The following is a 17835-nucleotide window of genomic DNA, read 5'->3' as shown; positions in this document are numbered from 1 at the left end:
TGAATAATTAGTCTAATCGAAATGAATAATTTTTAATAAATTTCAGTCAATCATAAATATATTACTTACAATTTTTTTATTAGGATAAAATTATAATAAATAACCAATGTGGTCATTCATAGTGTGAGATATTGTCGTTTTAGTTAAAAAAAATAATACAACTAAATCAGATTAATTTAAAGTGTAATTTGTCACTTTTTTAGTTTAAAATTCAAAAACTTTTGTAACCAGTGATAATATTAATATATTTTTAAGACTAAATGATAATAAATAGTTAAATTTATGGATTAAAGTGACCACATTAACATTTTTTTTTTACTTTAAAAGACTAGTGTGGCAATATTTTATATTTTCCGGAACTAAATGATGGTTCATCCGATAAAATTACTCGGTGAATTGCTCATAATATATATATATATATATATATATAGGTAAGAAAAATTCAACACCTTTACTGACTATACCTCTCAAAACGAGTCAGTTTGGTTTACGTGAGTTGGTCCATAATGGGTTGAGCTAAAAGTGGGTTAGTTCAGCTCGATCCACTTTTGTGTGAACTAACAAAATGTCAGTCAGGCCCGACCCATCACGGATTGGTGGGTTATGCGGGCTGATTCACTTTTCTGTCTTTTTTTTGTAAAAAAAATAAAATTATTCCAAACAATTTAAAATAAAATCCAATATAAAAATCAAATAAAATCAAATTCAAACATTTAATATTAAAGTGATTGAAATCTTCAAAATAAACATTCAACATTAAGATAATTGAAATTTAAATATTATCAAAAATAAACTTCTAAACTAATGAAATTAAACATTAGAATCTGTGAAATCCAAAACAACTTCTTCTTCTTTTTTCAACATCACCATTAATTTCATCTACAAAGACAAAAAAAATAAATAATATCATTAATAAGTCAAATAAATAAAACAACACACATTATTGTTATGATTATTTTAAGAACAATTATTATTATGCTTTTACCCATTATTTCATATTCATTATGTGAGTGAGAAATTATATAAATATGAAATTTATTCACATTATTGTTATAATTATTTTAAGAACAATTATTATGATTATATACTATAAAACTATACTCATATCTTTGATGATTTTAAAGTTAAGTTAATTATTTTATATTTTAATCTTTTTATTTATTTAAATATTAATAAATATGAAATATATAAGTTATAAGAAAATATATGATAAGTTACTTTAATAAATCATAATATTTGATGTATTGTATTTTATGATGATAATCCCATGAAAAGATTGATCATCAATATGTTTAATTTTAAAAGATATTCATAATACTTACAAATTTTATTTATAATGAATTATTTATAATAAATTATAAAATAATAAAAAATTTATTTTATAAATATTTTATAATGCAAAAGTTTAATGAATTTAAATTTAAATAATTATAAATATATATTTACTATTTTCTTTTTAATTCATACACATAACGAGCAAATTATAGAAATTTTCAATAGGTTTAGACATGTTTGAAGATTATACCTACTTAATTAAAAATATAATTAAATTTTTTACTCAATTTTGATGTAATTATATTTAATATGATACTAAATATTTAAAAAAAGATAAATTTATTAATATATATATATATATATATATATTAAATAATATTAAATACCAATAAAATACTAAGAAATTATATTTTTAAGAAATTAAGAAAAGTGCAGGCTCTGTGTATTTGAGTTGCGTGCGAACCATTAACAAATTGCTAATTCAATGGGGCCTTATTCTAATGTAAATTGCTAATTGGGTTGCTAGATACAAAATAAAAATTTAATTTTTTAACAATTATAAATTTATAATAATAATAAAATAAAATAATATATTATTTAAATTTAGTGGATTGACGGACTGACCCACTAACCCACGGGTTGAACTTATCTAACCCACAAATTAGGTGGATAGACTAAAAAATTGCCCGACCCACCTCTAACCCGCAATAGATGCCCACAGGTCATGGCTCTGGTGGAAAGGGCAGTGCAGCAAATAATTCAGAATTAATAATAATAAGAGAGTAAGGAAGGGCACTCCAAGACTTTGGTGGAGAGCAAGAGCTATAAGTGTGAGAAGTGATTGGAAATTGTTGGAACCCACCCTATCAACAAGGAGAAGCTGTTTTCGTTCGTCGCCACTAACACTAATCGTTTCTTCAATGCCTTACGAGAAGGAACTCGCCGCTGCAAAGAAAGCAGTCACTCTCGCTGCTCGTCTCTGCCAGGCACCCCTTCCCCTTTCTCATCTCAATTGCTACCATAATTTTTTTATTTTATTTTTAGATGTGTTATGTTGAAATTTTAGACTAGTTTTTGCGCAATTCCATAACCCGGTTATTAAAATTATTCGAATTGCTGATTTTTATATTTTTTTTCTTTTTTTCTAAGTGCTGCAACGATCAATGCCTGAAGAATTGAATGAAGAAAAAAATGCTTATGGGTACTGATTGATTCTTCGTTGTGTGGTTTGTGCAGAAAGTTCAGAAGGCTCTTCTGCAATCCGATGTGCACTCAAAGTCAGACAAAAGTCCTGTCACAGTGGCTGATTATGGTTGAGTTATCTTTTCAAATACTTGCCATGTTATATTTTGATGAATAATGCAGGGTTTCTGATCTGATCACAACATTTCCGGCATGTTTTTAGTTTATTAGCTTGACATATGCTATCAAAAGAGTCATACTTTAATTTCAAGGTACTTTGTTGTTCCAGTCCTTTCACTCCTTTGAAGAAATTCATGTTCCTCTTCCTCATTGTATAGTGCAGATGAAGTCCAGTCCTATGATGTTTCACATTCTTGAATTTTAAATTGTAGATGATGCGTTCCATTAATATTTGACGAATTCAGTTAACAAGAATGAGCCAACAAATTTTAACAGTTTACACTATCATTGTAGTTTGAAATCTATTGCATTCCTTCAATGAGAGTAAGGCTTAAGATTTTAGGAGAGTTGTTCTTTAATAATATTGTTATAAATACAATCTCTGTACCAATTATTCATAAGTCCTAGCATACTAGTACTAGTTTTAAACCATATTGAAAATCTCTTTTAGTTGAAAAATTCTGATGATTAGCTAGTATAAGCCTATTGTTGTAAATTGTGTTTGATGGTTTACTATGTATAAGCCAAGGTTGGCTTGTATAAAGCATTTTGTCTTACAGGACAGAGATGAGGAAAGACCTTCCACTTCTAGTTCTATGTTATAACATGCAACTATACCAAATGCTTTGTCCGCCTTCCCTCACTAATTTATTTATTACTATCATACTTTGTATTGTTCAGCAATGTGTCCCCATTTTTTATTTGTTTTGTAAATACGAAAACCGGACCTAATTACATTTAGCTCAGCCAGCAAGTTCTTGGGGCAAATTTCTCTTGAGCATAATAAACTAGTCATCATGCGTATTAGTGGATATTCCTTTTTCTACCACCTCCCCAATAAAAAGTGGATGTTCCCTATTTCCTTTGTAAAGTAGCAATTTGAATTGCTTCTGGAAAGTCTTTTTTTGTTTTTGTTTTGTAAGATAATGTAAATTTTGAGCTCGTACTTCATTGCCTATAATATGAGTCACTTGTAAAAAAAAAAAATATTTACATTTTTTGCTACAATTTTCCAATTTATATTTTTCTAGTTGTTACACTCATTCATTGAGGTTTAACTGTAGTGCTGATTCACTTCGTATAAATTGTGTTGCTTCCATGTGGTTTGCAGGTTCACAAGCATTGGTCAGCTTTATACTTGAGAGAGAACTTCCTTCTGAATCATTTTCATTAGTAGCTGAGGAGGTGAAATTGTAAACTCTTACAGATTTCTTGGACATGCAAAAACTCTGCTTTATTTTCCATGCTTGAGTATAAAGTCCAATTTTAAAACTTTAGGATTCAGGTGATCTTCGTAAGGAAAGTGGCCAGGATACTCTGAATCGCATTACAGAACTTGTCAATGATACTCTTGCTAGTGAAGGATCAAATAGCTTTTCTACTTTAACAACAGATGACGTGCTTGTGGCCATCGACAGTGGTAAATCTGAAGGTGGTTCAGTTGGACGGCACTGGGTTTTGGATCCGATAGATGGTACTAAAGGGTGAGTATCTTTTTTTTTTTTCTCTCAAAAAATTCAATATCCTATGAATTCTATCTTCTGTGTGTTGAAGTTTCATTAGTTTCTCTTCCTAAAAAATTGGAATCTTCTTGCAGCATGAAGTTGTTTGTAATATCTCGTGTCATAAATACATGAAATTTTTCTAGTATTATTAATCTTGATTATTTTCTAAGATTGCAGTTGCCATTCAATATCTTATTTTGATTAGGAAGTAAGGACAAAAATAGTGGTTGAAATCCGTTTACTATCATTTCAAACATACATATAACTATAAAGATGATTTTTAATTTTGAAAGACATTATCTATTAACAGGCATGGTGAAATTGATTATCTAAAGGACCACTTGGTTTGAGAAACGTTTTCTGTTTTCATTTTTTTTTTACTTTTAATTAAAAAAAAAATGTCACCTTGTTTTTATTTTATTTCTTATTTTCAAAGGTTTGTACAGTAAATAGGGAAAACAATTTTTTATTATTTTCTGCTTTCATTTTCTACCAGGAAACCAAGTGAAAACATAAAATGAAAATAGAAAATGTTTTCTCAAAGCAAAGGCCCTTAATTTGTCTAGAGCAGTTCAGGTTTATGAAAATTGGAATATCTGTTTCATGCTAAATGAAAATTGTTAATCTATATTTTTGAAGCCACAAAAATTTGATAACATAAAATACTAGTATACTCATCAAAATAATTAAACATTTGATTAAATATTGAATTTCCTAATTTACAGTCTATAGTATAGTTTTTGTTTCACTTGCATGGTCACCGTGCTATCATTTTGTATGTGTCATTGAGTAGCTCATGGTTGTGAGAGGACATTATAGGTTTGTAAGAGGAGATCAATATGCTATAGCATTAGCTTTGTTACATGAAGGCAAAATTGTATTGGGTGTCTTGGCTTGTCCAAATCTTCCACTGGCATCCATTGGCTCTAATCAGCAGCATTCTTCTTCAAATGAAGTTGGTTGTCTCTTCTTTGCTAAAGTTGGTGATGGAACATATATGCAAGCACTGGGCGGTTCTACACAAACTAGGGTTGGTGCTTATAAAATGTTGTCTTACTTGAAACTTTACACTTTTGGTAATGTCCTTGACAATTGTCCTATGACCAAATGATCATCCAGGTGCATGTCTGTGATATTGATAATCCAGAGGAAGCATCATTTTTCGAATCTTTTGAAGCAGCACACTCCTTGCATGACTTATCTAGCTCAATCGCAGAAGTAGTACTGTTTCTATAGTTAACACATTTTTCCTTATTCATATATTTTTTTAGTTTTTCATTTAGCTCTTTTAGATTTAATCTGCAGACATTTCTTGACCATTATTACTTCATGAACAGAAACTTGGTGTCAAAGCACCACCAGTCAGAATTGATAGCCAAGCAAAATATGGAGCTTTGTCAAGAGGAGATGGGGCTATATATTTGCGTTTCCCTCACAGAGGATACCGTGAAAAAATATGGGATCATGCTGCTGGCAGCATTGTTGTGACTGGTGTGTATTTTTCATTATTATGAATTATTTCCTTTGTTGTACGATGTTTCTTCAGTCTTCACATATTTTAAGGTGCTGCTGAATAGTTATATTTAACTCACTGATTATGTTTGACTTGTCATTATCATGTTCTTTAGCATTGATCTTTGTTTGGTGTAATGGATGAAAACATAAATTGAATGCACTACTTTTTTTGTTGCCTGTGGAAGGTTGGGTTGGGGGACATGGAGGTTGAATTTTTTATATACTCCTTTCTCTTCAAAGTAAGACATCTGACATGTATGGTTGTTTTTCCTTAAATTTAATTTTTGTTTCTAAAATAAAAACAAGAAAAAAAACTGCTAAATAAAGAAAAATAGTTGTAAGGGAGTAGGTGCTACAAGAATACCGGATATTTGCTGGTTGGGAGGAGTGGGGTATTGAATATATTTTAGTGGTTACAATTTATTTGCCCACACAACTCCTCAAGAGTCAATACAATGATATGATATTATCTTCTCATGGATGAGTTATATACTGCTTTCTTATTTTAAAGGGCATATGTACTCATAATTGAGAATGAAACATGCCAAAAGTTATGCCTTTTATAGACAATTAACATGTATAGGTTCCTGCATAGATTAGATGTTGTGAATGTGTCTTTCTGCTTCTAATCTTCTATACATGTAACTGGACTTCTGTAGAAGCTGGAGGTATTGCCATGGATGCTGCGGGGAACCCTTTGGACTTTTCAAAAGGAAAGTTTCTTGATGTTGTATCTGGTATTATTGTTACAAACCAGAAATTGATGCCATCACTTCTGACAGCAGTTAAAGAAGCACTCAATGAGAAAGCATCATCCTTGTGATTTCCATTTAAGCGAATGATTCTACAAATGAGCTTGCTAACGTTGTTGTCGGCTCGTGTTATATGGGGCCTTCCCCTCAATTGTGCTATATTTCATTCTGATGAAGTTAAACAAATGATGGGACTTCCTCTGATACTTCCTTTGTAGCAGCAGATTTGTGCTCTGGTTTTTTGCAGCTGCTATTTTCTTCTCCTTCTATATACCTGTCCTTTTCTCTCCTTTTCTATTAATAAACAGAGATGAGAGATCTTATTTTAAACTTGTTTGATAATTAATTCTTCTAGATTAACTTGTCAGAGGTGATGTTATTTCAAATTTTCAATATATATTGATCCAAAAATAACCTGAAATTTAGTAATCGAATATCAGGATAATAAGGAAAGGATGGCAAGTAGTGACCTCATATATCAAAATCTGAGTTTGTTTCGCAGAAAATATGAACTTTGAAACATGCAATTGTCAAAATATATATATATATATATAGAGAGAGAGAGAGAGAGCTAGCAATACACTTATAAATGAAATGGAAGTAATATATGTATGCATAAGGAATTGAATTACTTTACCAAATATAATATTACACCAATATACTTTAACATGATCTAAACATCATGAATCAACCCGCGTGCAGTTATTCAAAATTTTCAGTTTAACATATAGTCTTGAATTCGACCTCCAGATATTCAATGATATTAGATATTCAAAGAGAATTTTATGGTTCATAATAGTTTGAATAAAATAAATCAAATATTAAATTATTGTTTATTTTTTTTTTAAAAAAAAATCATAATGATTCACAGGTGAACCCATTAACCTGTGAAATAAAAACCGCTAATTCTATAAGTTACATGGACTGAACTGAAAGAAACCTGCGTTTTTTTTTGCACTGCAGAAACCTACGTTTATTAACATGTGAAATGACAACCGCTAATTCCGTGTGTTTGGATTTAAGTTAAAAATATGGTGTGCGTGGTTCTATACAAATTCAATGGATAAAAATAAGTTGAAAGTAAAAATAAGGGTGATGATATTTCTCTAAACGTACATTTATCTCAAATATACCTTTGCAACTTTCTACTCATACACAAACTCTATAAGTTACATGGACTGGACTAAAGAAACCTAAGTTTTAAAATGAACTTTTTTTAATAAAGCCCATGTGCGAATTACAGATTAAATAAACTCTGTACGCTACAGCTCATATACCCAGCAATACATGTATGTATGAATTGTTTGCGTCTTTGCGATGTTATGCATATATGCACAGTGTGTCACTTTCTGCTATGCATGAATTGTTTGCAATGTTATATGCATGTAAAATTTCTAGATGTGCAATTTTTTTTTCTTCAGTTTTTCATTTAATAACTAAATTATGATTTAGCAGTGCAACACGACTATCTTACGTGTGCTACGTAAAAAATATGAAAATATGCAATGATAGGAGAACATGAGGGTGGAGGGGGTAATCGGAATTTCACATCAGAGAGGTTCATGACATGACAAGATACGTTTATGATATTTGATAGAATCAAGAGCATATCCGTGTATATTAAGTTGACATATGCTCTTACCTAACTCGAAGCTGTTGCTTTCCATTCGAATATGCTATAGTCGGTTGGGTGTGTTATGGTAATCTGTCAAAATTAAATTATTGAAATGTGCTTGCTTAAACAAAAATTATCAACTTTAGGTCTTTCCCAATCAATCTTATCTTAACAAATAAAATGTGTCCTTGTGGACTTTGGTGGTGGTGGATACTTGAATTCTAAATATTTTGGGTGACTGTTCGTGACTTCAACCAGCTAAATGGAAATGATTATTTGGTAGTTAGGAGAATCTGTTTGTCATAGAACACCTCCCCAAAAAAGAATATGCAAGATAAGTACTATTGGTCTTCATGAGTATCAGAACAAGAAACATATGTCAACGTTAATAAAAAATTTAAGACTTCGAAAGTTTAATTTATATATATTATTGATGTGAAATTATATGAACATGTAATATAAATGTACTTTATCATTATATTATTCTTAAAATATATTAATGGTTTAGATGATGTGATAAAATAATTACATGTACACTTAATAACAACAAATAATTTCTTGTTTGGCTAATCTGTTACAAGATGCCCTGGGTGTAAGAATATCATATGTTAGGTTCACTTTGGGTTTAATGAATGTGACAAATCTTGACTTAAGAATCACTTTAGTAAAGTGCTATTGAAGAAAGAAAAAAAAAGACAAATTTCTCCAAACTTTTTTTAATTTTAATTTTTTATATTTTGGTTTGGTGAGTGAAATTACTAGATTAGCAGCGAAATTGATAATGACGGCAGCATAATCCAGATGTGAAAGAGGGAGGGGTATTTAGGTCATTGTGAGAGTGACCGAAGGAGGGTGGTTACCGATTTGATTCTTGTCTTCCTCGCCACTGTTCCCCTGTCTCCATAACCAACCAACCATACATTAACACCAACACTCAACCTCACTCAGTCGCTCGCTCGCTCTCTTCACAATTTCGAGATCTGAAATCGAAATCGAAACCGAAACTGAAGAGAGAGACAAAAAAATGAGGGAGCCATCGTCGGTGGGATTCGAAGGCAACGGCGCCGTTTCTTCGCCGCCGCAAGCTCTCCTCGAGAGACTGAAAGACTACGGTCAAGAAGACGCTTTCGCCCTCTGGTACGAGCTCTCTTACGAGGAACGCGAGTTTCTCATCAAGGACATTGAGGTAAGTTTTATTCCTTCCTATCCAATTCCCTCTCTTCTCCTCCAAATTCGCCTCCGATTCGAGTTCGGAACTTCAGATTTGCGAATCGTATTCGTCTCATTTTCCAATTTCGGATCGTTTTGACCTCCTTATTGCGTGATTTTTGTTTCTGTTTTGTTTAATTAATCTGTTGCATGTTGCAGAGTTTAGATCTTTCGAGAATTGACCGGATTATTCGGTGCTCGCTGCGATCTCAAGGTCTGGATGTTAATTAGTGATTACGTGTTTGTTAATTGATCGAATCGAATTCTTCTCTTTACGTGCATGTATGTTGATTAACGATTGCGTGTTTTGCCGCGTGTAACTAAATTGCGATTGCTTTCAGGACTGCCGGCGGCGGCCATTGAGCCTGTGCCGGAGAGCAGTGTGTCGACGGTGGAGGAGAGAAGCCAAGAGGATCGAGAGAGATGGTGGAAAATGGGATTGAAGGCCATTTCTGATGGCAAATTAGCTGTGTTGCTTTTATCTGGTGGCCAGGTATATTTTAATCTGTTTTTGATGAACATATACATATTCTTTTTTGTTTTTTAAAAAAGAAATTTAGTGATTAGAAGATGATGAATGATAATAATGATGTGTTATTTCAATATTGTTTGATGCCAGCGACATGTGTTAAGAATCTTTGAATGCATGCCGTAATGGTGTCTTTCAGTTATGTTTTATGCTAACTTTATTACACCGAGAGTGCATTATTGATGTGATGACTATGATAATAAAGATAACAAGTAGTATGATTTCTCTTTTTCTATTAGAATTATTTTGTTATAATGCCTACCCTTTTGGTGAACCTTCTCCGTTTGAGACAAAGTAGAAATGTAGAATTCGGGGGTCTTCCGTTTTGATTGTCCCTAAAAAGCAACATCATTGGCTGCAAAGGTTGATAGTGTAGTAAGAGCGGATGCTCTTTTGTTTATTCTTTTTTAACTTTACTAATCTGCTTTGATGTGTTATGGTGTATAATTGATTTCTTAGGGTGTAAAAAGCAGTGGCTTTAACTTGGTTTATTGTAATCATTAAGCACAATAAAGTTGCTTTATGTTATGGGGTTGCCCTCGTGTCTCTCATCTCATCGGATTCCGTCAAAATGAATACATAGCATATGGTTAGCGGCATCAACATTAAAACATGATACTTCCGCTTATTAAAACTCTAATGTTTTTCCCTATTTTAAAAGAAAAAATAATTCCTGATTTTTAATATTTCTTTATTAGTTTATTTGTGACGTAGCCTCATAGCTCGAATAACTAATGGAATTTCTAAATGCTCATCTTATTAAAATACAGCCTAAATATTCAGATATTATTAATTGTTAGTAACTTTTACATGAACCCAATCATTTCTGTTGATATTGTTATTATTTATCTATTCCTATTGGCTATTATTAAATTTGATGCCTCATTTTTTATTCTTATAAAGTGATATCATACTCCCTTTTTTTTTTTTTCATGAAATGTGTATTTCTTTTTTTATTTTATGTGCATGCGTCCTGAGAATTATTCATTTTTTTTCTCTTTTTCATGAAACCTTGTCTCATATTAAATCTAATAAAATCAATGTTTTTTTTTTAATTACTCAATTAAAATTTAATTTTACTTTTCTTAATTTATTTAATAAATATTTAAATTTCGTCAATCAACATTAAATATAACAGTATTTGTAAATTGTCAATAAAATATAATTATAACAATGATTTTTAAAATGAAAATTGTGAATATTTATACTTTTTACGTTACCATTAAAATAAATTTTATTCATTAAATTAATTTCTAAATACCATCTATAACAATGTAAAAAGATTAAAGACTATACCAATTTCTAAATATTATCTTGATGTGTATTGACTACTTCTATTTTAAGAAATACTAGTATCATTATTTTCAACACCCTATTATTAGATGAATTTAGCATGAGTTCCATTAAAAAGAGAGTGTGATTTTTTAATGATACCCACATGAAATAAAATCAATAGCAATGTGTTAAAAAAATGTGTTTGAATAAAATGTTGTTTTTTTTTAATATATAACAGATCATTTAACTTGAAGGCTTGAAAAACCACCTGCACTAGCAAATTTGAAAGACTCCTTTTTCTGCTTCTTAGTTGGCATTGTTTGTCTAATCATGAGACTAAGTATAATATCACGAACAAAGTATTATTTTTTGCTATAAAAATGTGACTAATTTTGGTGATGGTTATGCATTTGCATAAGAGTTCAATGCTGATCCAATTCTTAGTTCATCTTCAATTTTAGAAATTATGGATTTGTTTGTTTTTTTCCTCAATACTTATTGCAGCATGAAGTCTGGAAATGTTAGCCTGATGAATTATCTTATGGTTTTCTTGATAATTCAATCAAAATCTTCTTGGTAATTTTTACACTGAACATTTACTGTGAATGACTTTCAAGCACCTTCAGTAAATCTGGAGAAACATTTACTTGTATCGTGAAAGATGTTACAACTTACAAATGATATATGAGAGGAAAGAATCTTTTTGCCGTGATTTCTTTTGATGCTTACTGTGTTCAGCCTCAGAATATTAGTTATGTATCACTATTATATTTTTAGTGGACCTGATGCACCTGGACCTTTTTTAAGTAGTATTCAGTCTTCATTCTTTACGGTTAAATTTCAAATTGTCTATCACTCTATCTGTTTGGCTGACTTAAGAATGTCCCAAAACTTTAAATGCAGGGGACTCGACTTGGAAGTTCAGATCCAAAAGGATGTTTCAGTGAGTATTCTCACTTGATATTGAAAGCAAATTATTGAAGCTCAAATTTCTTTAGTTGGCGTGTTGGACCAGTTTGATAGAAACAGAGGCACAATGCTACTGAAATGCTTCTTTTATATATGTATAAGAGATTCCACACAAACAGTAGATATCTTTTGGATAAGTAGGGAAAACAAGTAGAAAAAATGGGAAAAAAATATAAGAAAGTTCGCAGTTTCTGTAGTTGAGAGTCCAAGCTACAGAGGCTGAAATTTACCCAAAATATATTCTCTCTCCCCCGTTGTCTCTCTTCCCATCCCTCTATAACTAACTTTGCCAACTCACCCCATTGTACCTCACATCCCTTCCCATCCCTGGTTCCCTTCTCATGTTCCTTTTCTCTTCCTAATGTAAACCTTCCAAGTTTTAGGCATATTACAAACTTGATCAGTTGATCTATCGATTGGCCTTTATCCTCTTCAACTCTTCACTATAGGGAAGTTTCCTATCAGTTTATAGCTATAACAATATTGTTGGACCGGGAAATTTATAAAATTCCATATAATGTTAAAATCATTGTACCAATGGTTCCCTATTTGTCTTTTCTTTCAGTTCATTTTTCATTTGTTGTGACTTTTAATGATGTTTATAATATACACACTGCATATTGATGTACTCAGCCTTATATTTCATGGTAAATCATTCTAATTAGAACCAATTGTAGAAACTTCCTTTAGACAAACAAGTTTGGGAAGATAATAAACTTCTTCGGATGAAATGAAAGCCAGGAAGCTTCTATTTATATATAGATTCTTTAGTTAAAATCCTTCTGGTAAGAAAGAATGCAAAATATATTTGGCATGGATAGCAGAAAGGCAGTTGTTGAATGTTGAGCATGGATGGGTTACAAGCAAGTTGATATTTACATGTAAAGTAGAAGGTATCTAATAATTTCTGATTCCGGGATTACTAACTTTTTTACTGGGTATAAATAGGAATTCTGAGTGCATTTCCTATCTTCTCAACTTCCGATCCCCTTTTATCTTGCCAAAATTCCTGCCAAGCTCGACTCCTAATTGTATCAAAGTAGCTGCAGTCCACATTTTTTATAAGCTTTCCTTTATTTATTTTCCCATTATCTATTGTATTTATGTCTAAGTAAGTTGTGGTATTTTTGTCATTTTAATGTGCTTTGAGGGTAAATCATGAAATACATCTTTTTTATTGTATTATTATATTATATTATATTTTAGATATTGGACTTCCATCTGGAAAATCACTTTTTCAACTTCAAGCTGAGAGGATTTTGTGTGCACAGAGACTAGCTGCTCAAGCTACAAATGAGAGTAAGTTTCATTTGTCTTGGTTCAGTTTTTCTTGCATTATTCGGTTACATCCTCATCAGTTTATGTATTGCAGATTCTGCTTCTTCAGTGCAAATACACTGGTACATCATGACCAGTCCATTCACTGATGAGGCAACACGCAAATTCTTTGAAAGTCATAAATTTTTTGGTCTCGAGGCAGAACAGGTAAGATGTCTAAATCTTTTTCATGTACTATTAGTACTCGTTTTACTATTGTTTACTTACCATGGACTCACCTCTTTGATATAGGTTACCTTTTTCCAGCAAGGAACAATCCCTTGTGTTTCCAAGGATGGTAGATTTATTATGGAGACTCCATACAGGGTATACTCTCATTCTTTACTGAGCTGTAAATATATTTTCTTCTCTTTTTTGCTTTCTTAAATTTATGTAAACTAAAAACATAGAAAAATGAGGGTACCAAGAACTTAGCATTCAACCTATTATTGTTGATAAACGGTTTATTTATTTGATCATGTCATAAATTGGAACAATTGCTGCATCTTTTTAAGTATTCAAAATTTGAATTTGACTGCTGCTGCACCTTGGTGTGTGCCAATTTTTCTAGATGAAGTGTCTTGTAAAATAAATCCTGGGGATATACATATTAATAAAAACTTGGAGTTCCTGTGCAATATGGCCATAGGGAGGTCGGATTGAGTTACAACATTTTTCAAGCTCAAATTTAAAATGCTGTATATGCATTGCCTCAAGTTTTGTCCTATTTATAGGTCTTGAATCTATTCCTTGAACAATTTTCATTAAGCTTATTGACAAGTCTGCATTTTCTCATTTTAGAGGAGCTGGATCCTTCTCTTTGTGCTGAATTGTGTAAATAATTTGGTGTCAAATGACAGACTATTTAAAATTGAGGATTGCTAGTTGGAAAGACAAATTTATTCACCAATATGTTGAAATAGTTAGGGAGTACTCAGGGCTCCTTATGGCATGACATTTTTAAAATTTTAACATATGCCAATGATTAAGACATTTAAGTAACAAAATTAATAGAAGACTAAACTATTAAAAAAAAGCCTTTATTTTCTCACTCATCCTTTTTCAAAATTTCAAGGTCAGTGAAATGTTAAAGTATCTAATTAGGGAATGAAAACATGAAGGGACGATTCTTTTTCACAACTTTTGGTTTTGTTTTACTTATCTAATTTTAGTTCTATCTTGCTACTTTTGAACTCTAGCTCTTATTTTTTATGACCCTATTTTGAATTGTGTTTTTATTTTATTTTTTGGTTACATGTCTGGTGGTTTAATATTTGAAACTTTTAAAGCCAGGTAGCAAAGGCTCCTGATGGGAATGGTGGAGTGTATTCAGGTACCTTGTGGGGTTTATATACACGAGTTCTTTTTTCATATTCCAGTTTGAAATGCTGACATAGACTGCATTTTTCAATTACAATTTACATATTGGTTAGTCAAAATTAAATATATTGGAATCTTTTTTTTATTCAGCTCTGAAATCTACCAAATTATTGGAGGATATGGCCTCAAAAGGAATTAAGTATATTGATTGCTATGGAGTTGACAATGCACTAGTAATTTATTTTCTTGCTTCCTATTTATCTCTCAATCAGTTTTCCTTGTCAGTTATCACTTCTTATTTAAAGAAATATTGATTAGGATTTGTGAAACAGGTTCGAGTTGCCGATCCAACTTTTTTAGGTTACTTCATTGATAAAGGTGTTGCTGCTGCTGCAAAAGTTGTCCGCAAGGTAACAGATCAATTAAGTAATTCATATTGAGGTAATCTGTAGAATAATTTCTGAATTTGAGAGGTCAAGTTATTTATTGCTTATGTTTGCCATCTCTGTGCGAAGAAATAAAACCAATCTGTTTAAGAAATGATAGCCTAGGAAAAGAGTGGAGGCATGCATTAAATATATATACCTATGGTATAGTTCAATTCTAATATGTTTAGAGTTCTATATCTCGTTGGTAATATTCAGAATCAGTAATTTATGAAAATTGCACGAGGCATATGATAAGTAGTTTTTTTTTTATAAAAATAATAATTCAATTAATTTTGTTTGCATATTAAATTTTTTCATTATATGACAGGCATATCCACAAGAAAAGGTTGGTGTGTTTGTAAGACGAGGTAAAGGTGGTCCTCTTACCGTAGTGGAATACAGTGAGTTGGACCAGTCACTAGCTTCTGCAGTCAATCAAGCAACTGGCCGTCTTCGTTTTTGTTGGAGTAATGTTAGTCTATTCTTCCTATATATAATCTCATTGTTTCTCCTCTCTGCACTCAGTTTGCCATAAGCTTTGAGGATCATTGCCCTTGAAATTTGGTTATGATCTTCTAGAATGGAAAGCTAGGGGCTGAAGAGTTCTTGCCCTACATGTTAGGAACCTAGAAATGAGTTGAGGTTTCAGTAAAAAAGAGATGAGAAAAAAAGAGAAAAGAAAGGAAGAGAGAATACTTTCGCTGTGTTTATTTCCAAAGGTTTCCCTTCACAAAGGGTTTTTCCTTTTTCCAAGAAAGCTAATGCTCAGATCCCTAATGGTAATGTCAGAATGCCCACTCCTCTATACCTTCTACTGTTTCAGCTCATTCCCTACCTCTACATCTTCAACTGCCTAACTGTTCCTACTAACTACATCTACTCCCTGGCCCAATCACTACACTTCCTAACTAAGTGGAAACCAAAAGTATCAAATTTTGATAATGGCTTGGTGAGATTCAGACAGGAGCTTTTGCTCTTTGATATGATCATATATTATCTCTTACCAAATAGGCATACACCGTTAGAGACTATGGGAGTGTTTCGATGATGAAAATTATCATCCAGTTTTGTTTCTTACTATCTTATATACCTTATGCTTTCAGGTTCTGTATTAAAATATTTCAGAAAGATATAATTACTCCTTCAGGTCTTCTTTCTTATGCATCCATGTGGTTGCCATCATAGTGGCTTGTTACTCATGCTTCATTATTAACCTTGTGATTTCAGGTCTGCTTACACATGTTCACTCTGGATTTTCTGAATCAAGTGGCAAATGGCCTTGAAAAAGACAGCATGTATGTGTGTTGCCTTCTTCACTCCAACCTCCCTGCCCCCATTATTCATCCTCCATCTTGCTTCTTATTGTTTTCTGAATTCCAACTGTGAAGACATTTACTTATTGCTAGACATGCAGCCTTGTAGTCTTAATGTATACCGTCATATACCATATCGAATTAAAAATGTTACATTGCTGTGGTACCAATTTGATGGTAGAGAAAAGATCATCCACTTCACTAGTTTAATCAAATCGCATGGATTACTCAGGAAAATTAATCACTATTCTTCTGAGGCCTGATTTATCAGTAGTTGATAATTAATGAGGTTTAATTCTCTATGAAGTCAAAAAGGGTGTTGATACCACTTTGGACTTATTTGTATCATATAATCTGCAATCTTTTAGCTGTTTTATGAATATTGATCTGTGGATTGATTTTATATGCAGTTATCATCTTGCAGAGAAGAAAATACCTTCCATACATGGATATACAATGGGATTAAAACTTGAACAGTTTATATTTGATGCATTTCCATATGCTCCTACAACTGCACTTTTTGAGGTGAATATAATTCTAAATTGGATTAAATATCTTTTTGGTCCTCCAAATTTGGACCAAGTTTGCTTTAGGTCCCTCAAATTTTAAAGTGATTTTCTTAGTCTCCTAATTTGGAAACAGTCAACACTTGATCATTAATTTGTGATCTCTTGAGTCCCTAATAAAGAGCAAAAGTGAGCTACTCTTATTATTGCATATTTTATGCATCCATTTTCAGGTGTTACGGGAGGAGGAATTTGCACCAGTGAAAAATGCAAATGGATCCAATGTTGACACTCCAGACAGTGCGAAACTACTTGTTCTTCGACTCCATACTCGTTGGGTAGTTGCTGCAGGTGGCTTCTTAACACATTCAGTGCCCTTATATGCAACAGGTAGGTTATTTACTCTTTATTTCCAAGGAGAAGAAATATAGTTGCGGCCGGACTCTTACCCAGACATATGTATACACACATGGAGAGAATATGTGACATAAATAGATGGAGAGATAGTATATTTTTTGTTAGAAAAATGATGGTCTTATCTAACTCTTTTTCTTTTCATGAAATGTCCCTGCCCTTATTCAGGTGTTGAAGTGTCACCACTCTGTTCGTATGCTGGTGAAAACCTGGAACCTATATGTCGAGGAAGAACATTTCATGCACCTTGTGAGATCTCATTTTAGTTCCACCCTGTTTCTGCAGCTTTTTTGAGGGAGATCTCAGTCCCATACATGTTGCCAGATTAATTTGTGTATCCCATAATTCACATGTATCAATGTATATTATCTTCTCCAATCTGTTTCTGATTGGCTTTTGGTTTTTGGTTTTTCTTTTTTGGCCACTGATTTGTTTTAGTGTTGCTGAGGAATGTACATGTATCATAATTTTACTGAGCATTTATTTGCCCATGCAGACTCCAATATATCGCCCCATTTTCCTTTTTCCTTA

At 32.0% G+C, this 17835-nt stretch overlaps 2 protein-coding genes across 3 annotated transcripts; both read left to right on the top strand.

Moving 5' to 3' along the window:
• Window positions 1-2010: 2010 nt before the first annotated feature.
• Window positions 2011-6739, top strand: LOC100796038 (SAL1 phosphatase). 2 transcript variants are annotated; one of them, XM_006579992.4, is made up of 8 exons: window positions 2011-2261; window positions 2512-2587; window positions 3749-3822; window positions 3916-4121; window positions 4962-5172; window positions 5262-5360; window positions 5480-5633; window positions 6317-6739. In XM_006579992.4, the coding sequence occupies exons 1-8, from the start codon at window positions 2196-2198 to the stop codon at window positions 6478-6480; spliced, it is 1050 nt and encodes a 349-aa protein (XP_006580055.1). In that variant the 5' UTR covers window positions 2011-2195; the 3' UTR covers window positions 6481-6739. The 2 variants fall into 2 exon arrangements, with proteins under 2 accessions (XP_006580055.1, XP_006580054.1); XM_006579991.4 differs by having other exon boundaries at window positions 2023-2261; window positions 5262-5363.
• A 2079-nt stretch (window positions 6740-8818) lies between these two features.
• On the top strand, window positions 8819-17835 carry LOC100798881 (UDP-N-acetylglucosamine diphosphorylase 1). The gene is made up of 15 exons (XM_003524763.4): window positions 8819-9210; window positions 9393-9447; window positions 9575-9726; window positions 11941-11980; window positions 13213-13305; window positions 13379-13491; window positions 13576-13650; window positions 14617-14656; window positions 14794-14876; window positions 14976-15053; window positions 15400-15543; window positions 16299-16366; window positions 16795-16909; window positions 17124-17280; window positions 17473-17835. The coding sequence occupies exons 1-15, from the start codon at window positions 9049-9051 to the stop codon at window positions 17568-17570; spliced, it is 1473 nt and encodes a 490-aa protein (XP_003524811.1). The 5' UTR covers window positions 8819-9048; the 3' UTR covers window positions 17571-17835.

Source organism: Glycine max, chromosome 5, assembly GCF_000004515.6.
Source record: "Glycine max cultivar Williams 82 chromosome 5, Glycine_max_v4.0, whole genome shotgun sequence".
NCBI lineage: Eukaryota > Viridiplantae > Streptophyta > Magnoliopsida > Fabales > Fabaceae > Glycine > Glycine max.
This window is presented reverse-complemented; position numbering and strand designations above follow the sequence as displayed.

What these genes read in the sequence shown, in the direction of transcription:
- LOC100796038 (XM_006579991.4), top strand. Translation starts at nt 2,196, where the DNA reads ATGCCTTACGAGAAGGAACTCGCCGCTGCAAAGAAAGCAGTCACTCTC. An exon ending in TTTCATTAGTAGCTGAGGAG is followed by an intron (nt 3,823 to 3,915) that starts GTGAAATTGTAA and finishes TTAAAACTTTAG; the next exon opens with GATTCAGGTGATCTTCGTAA. An exon ending in TGGCAGCATTGTTGTGACTG is followed by an intron (nt 5,634 to 6,316) that starts GTGTGTATTTTT and finishes GGACTTCTGTAG; the next exon opens with AAGCTGGAGGTATTGCCATG.
- LOC100798881 (XM_003524763.4), top strand. Translation starts at nt 9,049, where the DNA reads ATGAGGGAGCCATCGTCGGTGGGATTCGAAGGCAACGGCGCCGTTTCT. An exon ending in TTGGTCTCGAGGCAGAACAG is followed by an intron (nt 13,492 to 13,575) that starts GTAAGATGTCTA and finishes TCTTTGATATAG; the next exon opens with GTTACCTTTTTCCAGCAAGG. An exon ending in TTCGTTTTTGTTGGAGTAAT is followed by an intron (nt 15,544 to 16,298) that starts GTTAGTCTATTC and finishes TTGTGATTTCAG; the next exon opens with GTCTGCTTACACATGTTCAC.